The following is a 12,035-nucleotide window of genomic DNA, read 5'->3' as shown; positions in this document are numbered from 1 at the left end:
AATGGCATCTACAATATTACTTAAAAACATAATGGTAATTTTGTTCCTATGAAGAAATACACTGCTTGCTTTCTTGCAATCCGTGTTCTCAAAATCTTATTTTAGTTTTTCTGTGGCTGAAATAACCATTAAATACTAAAAACATACAGAAAGACCCAAGGAAGAATAACTAGCATGGCTTGTACTTCTGTAAGAGCACTAGAAGCAAAGTTGGCACGTTAACCTGCTTCCCTACAAACATTTGCCTGGTCACACATCATTTTACTCAGTGTGTACTGTTGATGATGCAGCCAGAGTATATAAGGAAGTGATGTTGATAGGATATCTATTTTTTTTCATCCTATTTTTACCTACTCCCTCCAGCAGCAGAAAGAAAAGAATAGTAAGGCAAGACAGGTGGGGAGTTCAGAAAGATTCTGCTGATGCAGAACAAATACTAATCTTAAAGTCTGTACCCAGAAGGTAACAATTATAACACTTCAGAGCTGAAGAAAAGACAATGAGGCAGAACATAAAAAAAGGAGAGAATCTTTTCTTCAAACACAATCATCCATTTGAAATCATGATCCAAAAATGATGTAGACTAATGAAAAGTGAGAGATACGAAATCAATCCACTTTAACCTAATCAGTAGTGAGCCTTACCTCTGCAGAAATAAGAAAAAAAGATGACAGCTAGAGACAATTCAAAGGACATAGAAGAAGAATAATTCGAAAAAGTAACATCTTGGACAGGATAGAGAAAAGATAGTTGTATTTCTCAAAGACACCAGAAAAAGAGGGTGTTAGTATAGCCTTGAAGACACCAAGAGAATGATGATTTTGGATCACAACGAAGCCGTCACAAACTATGACCAACTTTATAAGTACTATCAAATGATGTTCAAAGATACAACATCATAATGTTTATCTCAAGAAGCTGGCAGTCAAGCTAATGTTACAAACCAGTTATATGTTTATATATGGGCATTTACTATAATTGCATAGTTATCCACAGCTTTTATTCAGTTCAACATATTTTATCATATACAAGACAGTATAAACTGCACTGAATCCAAATAAAATGTCATCACCCAATGATCAGATGGTGTACCATCTAAGTGATATTAAAACAGAAACAGCTTCTTAACAAAAGTAGTGGATCAATTCACATCCTTATCAGCTCAGCAACAGAACGCAAAATAGCTGCTATTTGACTTTCTTGCTTCAGGAATCCTGCCAAGATGAGCACAACTGCTCACAGCAAGCAGATGAAGTACATTCCACTAATTTGCACAAGATGCTAACGTTGCATCATCTGCCTTCCAGTGGCTGGCAAAGATCTCTTGGATCCCAATATAATTTTGCCAGTAAAAAGAGATAAAATTTTTATAAGCAAACTCATATTAAAATTGTACATATAAAATTGGGTTTTGCTCTATATAACATGAAAAGACTTGGCAAATTTACACAGCCGTTTTTAATAAATTTTCATAAACAAAGTATAACATAGGACATGAACTATGTTGGCAAGAACAAAAGTCTGAAGGCATCTAAAGTAATTGTTTCCTTGAAGGGCTCAAAAAACAGAACTCCAGAAGAGTCAGAGTATAGAATTACAGAGCAACAGCAACTCTTACTTGTGAGCTTGTTCTATAGCATCTGAGTAGGAAGTACTACACCTCTCGATCATTAATACCTCTTTATTGGCATTAACAAATGGCAGTTGAAATAAATAATTTTTAAAGGCTAGTCAAAGGAGTACCAAACAACTTTGAAAATGATGAGTTAAGCTTAACAAAGCCAGTTTATCAGAGCAAGCATATTTAATTCTGACTAAGTCTACTGTGAATTTTACATTATGTTATTTTGGTGATTCACATTTGCACCCCTTATTTCATGAGTGGAACCTGAAAGTTAACATTTCATAGATCCAGTTGAAGCTTGTAGCAAACACTACTTAATCACATCAAGACTGAAGAAAATTTTTCAACTTAAACTCACCTTACAAATAATTTACTTCCTTTTCCTGAGCAAACAGTAAGACTGTTGCATTTTAGAGAGAGAGACAGAGACCTACAAAGATGCAGCTTTTGGTTTCTCTTCCTTTCAGTGTTTATGAATGACTGACTGCTCATTTACAGACACCTTTGATTATAACTTTGCCTGCAACTTCTGTACCTTGCTTCCTGGTTTGGGCTGCCTACTAATTTTTGAGAGTATTCTAACCAAAAGGAATGCCTCACACAAATATCACTTGATAAAATCCTGAAAAGTCTCCAAAGATTCAGGTGCTTTTTCAGTCTGAAATACAATTTAACTAAGTAAATGTCAGATTCAATGAACACAGTAGTGGAGATTTCCACAGCACTAGTAAAGGACTTTCCTCTGTTGTGCATCAGGAGACCAGATGCACTTTTCTAACATTTTGAAGAAGAAATGTAATAGAAAATGCACAGCTAAGAAAACAGCAAAATGGCAAGCAATACGTGAACTGACAGAATGGTATTAGTCATACTGTTTGACAAACGCCCAGGAGTGTAGCCGAATAAACCAGCTGCATTCAACAAATAAATTTGTTGAAGTAATACATTTCTGACATATCTCCATATTTCCTGTAAAAACACTATCAGAATCCCATGTAGTCAACTGAAATAAAGTAGTAAAACAGGTAATATTTTAAAAAAGACCTAAAAGGGAAGAAACAGTGTAAGAGGTTAAAATAAAACTGTACTTATGAGGGCTACTAATGTTCATAATGAAAGTCCCCTTTTCCTCTTTTAATGTGCAGTTGACTGAATCTGTAACTCAGCATACCGTTTTGCTTCCACTCCCATAATAATGCCCAACCTTTCACTTCCAAAATGCCAGAATCTATACTGGCACTGAACAACAATTCCTCTGGCTGACTGCAATCGCCTGTGCTTATCTCCTCTGGACCAGTCAGCAGACAAGACACACAACATTTGTTCAGCAAGTTACACGATTCTTACACTCCATTAAAATCCTACTGCATAATGCACGAATGCAAATTGCAAGTAATAATGTTCACTATGAATATAAAAGCCCAGCAGGTGCTGCGTTTTGAGCTGATTAAATTTCCTGTGTTTCACCAGAAACCTCTAGCTCTGCCATAAACTGTTTCAGTTGTATTGTGTGACATCTGCAGGTACAATTTTCTTCCCTAAAATGGACTAAAGTGCTTCAGCTACAATGAGCAACTCCTCTCAACTATACATTTTTCTAGATAAATTTTCATGTCTTTCAAGAACCTGTAATATAAGCTCTGAACCAGAAGATGATCATATTTATTGTTCCTACAATGCCAAGAACATAAGTACAGTAAGAAACAAAGATTAATCACAAGTTGTCCCATCTTTATAAAAGACCTTGTAATTAAGTAAACTACAATGAAAATTAGAAAATGCATAGTATTAGGATATGAACTGATTGTATAATCCCATAGCACTGGGACCGACAGTTCAGCTTTCTCTACCCTGACCACTATCGACATGTGCAATAAAAAATGAATTGCAGTGGATCAGTACAGCTTTTGACATCAGATATCAGTGCCTCAGGGGATGTTTACCCACGGCACACAGTTTTCAGCAGCAATGCTGTAGCAGTAACACTATGTTCTACTGCTGCTTTCAGACATGCCATTCAAAAATAATTGCCATAATACACCTCGAATTTACAGAACTTTACAAATACCTAAACAGAATATACATTCTAATGTAGAAATAAAACACTTCAACCAGTTCAACATAAGCATCTGAACATATATTGCATTTCTTTTGTCCTTCCCACTGCTCAAGTGTTCAAAATCATTCACTGTAGTGCTCAAGGCCAATCTCTCCTGTTTTCAGTGGGGTTTTTCTGCCCTTCATAATAAATTTTCAAGGCATATTCAAATTAAGTATCATGAAAAAAATTCTTATCATTCTATATTTAGGTAGACTTTTTTTTTAATTTAAAAGGCGAGATAAGCCATCTTCAGCTAATTGGTGATGCACTATTGCCCAAAATCTGTAATAATTTGAAACTATGTCTGAATATATTTCAATAAAAGAATGCCTGCATTAGTACTTCCCCGAACATTACAGACTGTTTATATAGTTCTCTTCTCCAGTGCTGCAAAACTGGGCATGCTTCCTTCCCTGATACAGGAATTTTAACGTTGTGGAAATGAATAGCTGCATTTAGTTAAGGCTCATCTGTGGGAGGACACTGGTGCTCTTGAGTGTTTATGGAGGATATGTATTTAAGTTCTTGTATAACTTCAGACATCTGACTGAAGGCTTTTTTTTGTAATAGTGTAATATGTCATGGCTTGACGATTACAAGTTTCATTTGTTGTCCTTTGCATTTAGAGAGAAAGCAAGCCTTCTGAGCACAGTGTTGTCTAATGGAAAACACAGAGCTGTTAGCAGATGAGTCTAACAAAATCTAGCAATTTCTGCAATGTTAAAGTGCAACTGGGGGAGGAAACCATTCCTAATTCTATAATATTAGAACAGGTACTGTGTGGCTGATCTTTTACTTACTCTTGCTGTAGTGTTTAAGAGCTGCTATTACAGTATGTCAATATAGAAAACATGTCTTAGCAATTACTCTTCACAGGAAACTCCTGCTGTAGGACAGGAGGAAGATTGAAAGCAGATACAAGTTGATGAAAGCTGGGATTCCAGCTTCAGGAAATCACACTGAGGAATCTGGTATGACACTGCAACTGAAAAGGTGCAAACAACTGACCCACCCCTTTTCTTGAGTTTCAGCCATTAAACTCCTTGACATATCATCAACTGTTGACTGAGCGGTCTCCACTCTGGCAAACCTCATGTTGTTGTCAAGGTTTCATAATAATCTCTCTTTACATAGCTAGGTGGGTAACAACTGGTTTTGTTTGTGTTTTTAGTTTTGTTTTAAAAACCCGATTTCAGTGTTTTATTAAAAAACCACAACAGTTGGTCTAAGAAGCAACCTGCTCAATTAACTACATCACTTTAAAACCTCATACATGCAACTATACTAGCAGAAAGGCATTTACGTGTGCGTAATCTACAAAGACAATTGCTTGAAGAGGGAGCGCCTGAGGGAACTGGGATTGTTCAGTCTGGAGAAGAGGAGGCTGAGGGGAGACCTTATTGCTCTCTACATGTATCATTGCAATAATTTATTACATCTATTATCAGTATTTAAGGTGCATATATTTTAAATGAAAACATTTTCTCTTAGATTGCTAGATCTGCTATTAAATACTTATTTAATCTGATACTAAAATATTAAAATAGTTTTGGGGCAAGAAAATGAAATAATTTAAATATTGTTTCCTGACTGCTGCAGTCCATTCTATCTGAATGGTCTTTCTAATATTTATAAACTGCTACCTGCTGTAAAATCCTTGGCATCCATTTACGTCACGTGCAAGAAATGTCATTTTTACACAAAGTTCTAATATCTTATAGAATATTTTATGTAATGATGTTCTGAAATTCTTGAAGGATCTCTGGCGTTAAGTGGTAGGCATAAGGAATCTAAAAAGTGGTACAAATAACTTCAAAAAACCCCACAGCCCTTCTTGTCACAAAGCGTCTTTATTTGTAACAAAAAGACTGTAACATTAAGTCACTAGTAGCCAGAGGACCTAGAGATATATTTTGCTGATCTGTGGTGATACGATGGCTTGATAAAGATTAACTGAAACCATCCTTACAGAAGCAATTTTTTTTAATCAAAACGATGCAGAACTCTTGCTAAAGGATATTAAGTCTCTCACTCCGTTTTGTTTCTTAAGACATACAGGAGTAAGACGTAACTAATACCCTACATAAATCAGCTTTCTTACCTCATGTGGCCATGCCCACCAAAGCAGAATAGTTCAATTCACACAAGAGGTCAGGCAATAGGAGAGAAAAGAGAAGGTGAAGAACAATGAAAAAGGAGAACTAATATTTGTATGCGTTACAACACAGACCTACTTAAAGTATCTGAAGTGCATGCTTGTAATCTCTTTTCAGACCCATTTCACCATATTGTGCTATGATAATTCCACGAGATTAAGAGAGAATACCATTTGATTAAATATTAAGGAAGAGTAAGCTTCACCTTCTTAACTAAAGTAGCAAAAGGAAGAATAGGGAAAATGTCCTGTTGCTGAATGGGACAGGCAACCTGGTGACAAAGGCTAGAGAAAAGGCCAAGGTACTCAACACCTTCTTTGCCTCAGCCTTTACTAGCAAGACCAGCCTTCAGGAATCCCAGATCATTGAGACCAGAAGGAAAGTCTGGAGCAAGAAAGACTTACCCTCAGCAGAGGAAGATCAGATTAAGAAACATTTAAGTAAATTGGACATACATAAATCCATGGGACCTGACAGGTTGCACCCATGAGTGCTCATTGCATGGCCAAGGAAGATTTTCACATCTTTTGGCAGAGAGGAGAAAAATTACTACTTCAGTTGTTCAGTAAAAACATGGAAACAAAGTCATACTCTTTGGGCCATATGGAATTAAGAAACCAATATACCTTGCCGGAAGAGTCTTAAGATTCCTCAACCCTGATTGTAAGTTAAAAAAGCCACTTTATTTCAGCGAGGACATGAATGATGGCTGTAGTTAAGATTACATAAATTAGGCATTCTCAAAATAACACGTGGAACAGCTGTTAGCACTGGACTGGTGGCTAGTCAAAGAGATGGTAATACTTCTCCCTTATATTTTCCAGAAGTAGCTTTAGATACAGGGAGGGGACAGGGGGCACATGACACCAAAAAAACCAAACAAACCCCACAACAACAACAACAAGAGACAGACAGAAAGAAATTCTATTACTAGCTACTGCTAAAGGGATGATAAAACTGAAACAAGAACTATTCTCAGGGATTAGAACTACTAATTGCTTTCAGTGAAAAGAAGTTAATGCAATTAAGAATTAGAGTCTCGGAAATACTATGACTATGCATAGGTTATCATATCTATGGCTAGGTATGATCACACCCTATTTCCTGTAAAACTATGAAACAACATGCAAAAAATGAAAAAATACTTAAACACATCACAATCTTACACGTGCATTTCGCATTTACTTAAGATACAAAAATATTCTTAGTCTATTATTTTCCTACATTACAATGACTTTCCAAAGTAGATGGATCCCCTAAATCCGCTATTTTCTCTGTCTTTTTTCTTTTTTTAAACCATCATGACACACCGCTACAGTTGCACAACTTTTGATACAGTAAATACAGTCAGTGAATTGCAAAAGGGAACTAGTATACCGCAGAAATGACATAAATCAGTAACAGGAAGGTAATAAACAAACATAAATTTCTTACCTGGTTTTATTTATGATGAATTTATGAAAAATTGTATATCTGAACAATGCTGTCAACAACTGTATAACAGAATTATTAGGAAGCGTATAATAGTGCACTTTGGGGATTAACCTTTAGCTAAAATTTGGTTACTAGAACACAGTACAACAGTACTTTGTGGTATTAAAAATTCCAGGCCTTCAGCCAGCAATGTATACTCTAAGCTGGAGAGTCAAAGGGAAAAAAATATATGGATCCTGGGCAATTGTAGGTGCCACCCATACTTCACACATGCTGATATAGTAGCCTTCCTTTAAATATTGCAGAGTTGCTTATGCTTGACCACTTTTGTAGAGGGATGCTTCGCCTAAAAAATAAAACCATAAATCCCCTAATGCTCTTATACAGTATAGTTCTCCTTTATCACTTGCACGTTCTGGTTAAAGTGCTGCTCTTGAAGATTTAAGCAGCTACTTGCCCAGTTTTGGTGAACTGAAAGATATGTGGTCTCTATTTCAAAAGCATATAAACAATACATCAAATAAAGCACTAAATTCCTTGCTGGTTTTTTTCCACCACATCCAATTTACGGATCTGTAGTGATTATTTTCTTTGGGAAATATGAAATAGAGATTACTGGTATCTTTTCAAAAGGGAAAAATTTCTTTTCCGATATGGAAAAGATGAATGATGACTTACAGGAATGACTTGCATTATTCCTTACTGTACTTCTTCCTGTTCTAATTGAAGAGTATGGAATCGGGTCATATACAAGAAAACTCTATTAAAAATCTCAGTTGGCTTCGATTATGTGACCTAACTCTTACCTCCACTCTTTTCAGCATCTATTAAGAATTTGGCTTTCTCTTAACTAATCCTACACTGACCTAAAGATTCAGTTCCTACCTTTATATGACATAAGTGTCATCTCATTTTTACGCATCTTTCCAGATGCTCTAACTGCAGTGTTCCAACTGCAAAAATAAAGCCCTTCAGCTATCTTCTAAGTTTTATCTATCACATACGACCTTTACATCTTTACAATTCCAGCATTCACTCTACTGCATACCTTTGTAAACTTTGCACCATTTCTAGTCACATACCCCATCTCTTCTTACTTCTAAGATTTTGACAAGTCCTACTGACACCTAATGGCATCCACAGAGTTCCTCTACATTCCAGTCACATAATTTCTGCTTATTTCCTACTTCAATTAGAGTAATACACTCTTTATGGTCACTCTGCTGGCCAAATATGCCCCTTAAATCCATTTATCATTTCATTGCCTCCAAAATTTAGCCTTTCACCTCACGATTCACTCATACTACACTTTTTCTTTCATCCCTTCACCTGCTGGTCACCCTCAGACAGTAACTTTCATTCTCTGGCTTTGCACTGACTTATATTCTCAATTTATCTCCTCTGGTTTTTGTACTTCCTAGGCCCTAAATAGTTATTTACTTCCACTTTTTCACTTTCCATGCTATCATTTATACCTGTCAGACAATCAACAGTCCCGTACAAGAAGCATCCAGCACTCCTCTTTGACAGCCATCCATATATAATGTATATTTCTAGAATTTTCTTTACTTTCTCACCTGGAATTTAAGTTTTCCTCTTCCTTTCCTAAATAATTTTAAAAACAGATCATGTAAGGATTCAGAGCAGCCCTGGCAGGTATTGTTATGTAGGGCTTTAAAAAACAGTTACTCTATTTCCAATGGACATTTTTATGGCACTTCATATAAGGTAAAAGCTAAAAATCCTTCCTTTAAAAGGAGCCAGGTCACTGTTAGCAAGAACGGCCTTGACAATACCTCCACAGGTAATTATGAACTGGCTGCATCAACTAATAGAAACATGTATCCTCTATCCAATTAAATATTAAATTGTTGATACTTCATGCAAGATATGTGAAGACCAATTCTAATTTTCAAGCTACTTTGTTAATAAAGTAAATGTTAAAATATCTATTGTATTTTGTTACTTATTACATTTTGTTTCTACTGTGCTGCTTTGAAAAGGGTTGCGCTGTCACACAGGATGATTTTTTCCTCTAAAAATGTAAAATATACATATTACAAATTACTTATTAAAATTAACCTGTTGCTTAACTATTAACATGGACAAAATAAAGCCTGTTAAAAGGTATACAATGCAATAGAAAGAAAAAAAAAAATATTAAGAGGCATAATATGCCTATACACCTCCGAGAAAGATTTTGGCCCAATGGAGGTGAAAGTCCATACAAACAAAATCTCCTTTTTCTTGAATCCTAACTGGGTCAAAAATATTGTGGATCCTTTTGGTTGCAAAAGCATGACAGTAATTTTCACTGTTTTTTAATTACCTGATAAGACAACTTCAACCAGGTCTCCTTCTTGAATATCTGCAGCTGATTTCACCAACTGGAGAATGTTTTCAGATGTAGGATCATGCCGGAAGAGCAGAATTTTGTCATACATTCCGTAGAAACCACATTCAGGAAACTGCAAATACAAGCCCATGAAAATTTACTACACAGTAAAATACGTAACTGTAAAATACAATTAACATAGTTAATTTTGAGGCAGAGTAGTCCATTCCTCAGAATAGTACCAAACAGGATATATATTTTTCACATATGACAATATTTACCACTCTATTCTGATTCCCCAAGCAAGTAAGATCATTGGCCTTCCTCTTCCTCTGTGAGCAACGTGGTATCCACGAGGAAAGGAGAAAGCAGTAAGTGCATCCCTTAGCCACTGCTGATAACTTTTCAAAGACAAGTTCCTGAGCAAGGTGATCTAAATAGGCTCTCCTGGAGGAGGTGTTTGGGTTAGATGACCGATGGAGGTCCGTTCCAGCCTGTATTATTCCATGATCCTAGGACCTCTCCCCAGATTAGTGCCAAAAAGATGCCTTGAGGCCGGAAGAAATATTTTTCATCTCTGCTTAAGAGGCAATGTCTAAATGATGGGTCATTAGGAAATACCTGTTCGTTGAGACTAAAGTTCCTAGACACATACTACCTTAAGTTACTAGACACATAAAATAACATTTCCAAACTTAATCGTAGTCATCTATTTCAGAGCAAAGGCGTTGGAGCTTTGAAACCAGATTAAGTCCTGTTTAAACTAAAAGAAATTTAAAAAACTCAGAGGTTATAATTAAACTTGAGATTATTATCTAAGCAATATTTTTTCCATCTTTTTTGTTGCAGCACCAAAATGGGAGTTATTTTTTTTTCACACTCACAGCTTAAAGACCTATTTTTTTTTTCACACAGCTTAAAGACCTAAAATTTTGTTTTGAAATCATAGCCAAGAAACCCTTTTTCTGACACAAAAGAGTCAATTCAGTTTTACCTCACTGAACTACTCTATGTATTATTTGAAATTTTTATCAACACACAGTGAAAGAAAGACAATGATAAACATAGCGTGAGAGAAACTGGCAGTTTTTAAAGTTGTAATCACTTTGGAAAGAATGCAGAATGGAAGGAACCCAGCAAAACAAACTTTAAAACAGTATATTCACTACTGATTACTGGAAGCTTCAGAACCTATCCAAGTATTGCAAGACTTGTGATGCTTTTTTTTTTTAAAAAAAGTTTTAAAGCATGAACTGAAAGAGAGAGAAAAGATGGTCAGATCCCTCATCTGAATAAAAGGCACCTAAGTCTCTGAAGTTTTGTCTGTCTTATTCCAGATTATACCATAAGTACTGACCCACTGCTAATTATTGGTGGAGCAGATTACTTGCCTGAAAAAAAGTTGCTATATATAGCATACAGGTTTTGTACTGAACAGAAACAGTTTTCAGTTTCTGAAACAAAAAACATTCTCACAGAGTATCTCCAAAATTCTGCTACAGAGCACGTGTTAAAGACACAGAATTTTTGCTCATGTGCACTGTGCACCACATTAAAAAATCCTACAGATCACTTATCTATATGATACGAGATACTACTACAAGGCTATTTCCTTGAGCACCTTTATAATTTACTACTTATGAACTGAAAGAGTTGGCAAACTATTGCCAAAATTTGAGAAGGCTGACACCATCAACACTGTAATACCTGTTTAGAAGTACGCATTACATATACAAAGAGATACATATTTGTAAAACTTTTCCAGTTAACCTTCATATTCACAATCTCAGTTGAATGAATAGTCAAGAGTAACAGCAAGGTGCACTCGACGATGTTCATAGAGCTGAAAATGGCTTATTACATCATGTTCAATTCACACTTCCAAAATATTTCTCACTGATGATTACCATCTCTCTGCAGATCAAAACTTGCTCTCTAAAAGTTTGGTCTGCTGCCTTCAGAAAATGTTATGCATGGGTTTGTTCTTGTTAAGAGGAGCAAAAATGGTATCTACTATTTTCATATTCCTCTGTAAAACAATGAATAACTTAGTTCTGTAAAAGATATACATTACCACATTGAAAACTTACAGAAGCAACGTCAGGTGGAAAAAACTTAGTAAAGATAGATACTGACTTTTTCTTTATTTAAAATAAAATTGTCATATAGACTACACTTCTAATGGAGTTGTTAGCCAGCCAAAAGTCGTATTTTGTCATGAAATAAACAGTGAAGTAATGAACTGCTGCCATATTTGCATGATATCAGTGTGCACACACTTTCTACTTGCTTCATACTCTCCTTAGAAAAGTTCCTTTTCCTGGGAAGCTAGGAACCATTCTTGACTTACATAGGCATTATGACTAGTGCCTACACATCAAAACC

General features: G+C 35.7%; 1 protein-coding gene across 2 annotated transcripts in view; it reads right to left on the bottom strand.

The window, feature by feature from the left end:
* PRKD1 (protein kinase D1) overlaps nucleotides 1–12,035 on the bottom strand; it is a gene marked incomplete at both ends in the record, with an annotated part of 141,697 nt that overhangs the window by 57,504 nt on the left and 72,158 nt on the right. For both annotated transcript variants that reach the window (XM_081999829.1, XM_081999830.1), the window contains one exon: nucleotides 9,645–9,783. In XM_081999829.1, coding sequence (XP_081855955.1) covers nucleotides 9,645–9,783 — 139 coding nt within the window. The remainder of the gene's footprint in view (nucleotides 1–9,644; nucleotides 9,784–12,035) is intronic.

Source organism: Phaethon aethereus, assembly GCF_964289735.1.
Source record: "Phaethon aethereus genome assembly, chromosome: 5".
In the NCBI taxonomy this organism is placed as follows: domain Eukaryota; kingdom Metazoa; phylum Chordata; class Aves; order Phaethontiformes; family Phaethontidae; genus Phaethon; species Phaethon aethereus.
Note: the sequence above shows the minus strand (reverse complement) of the source record. Positions and strands in the feature narration are given on the sequence as shown.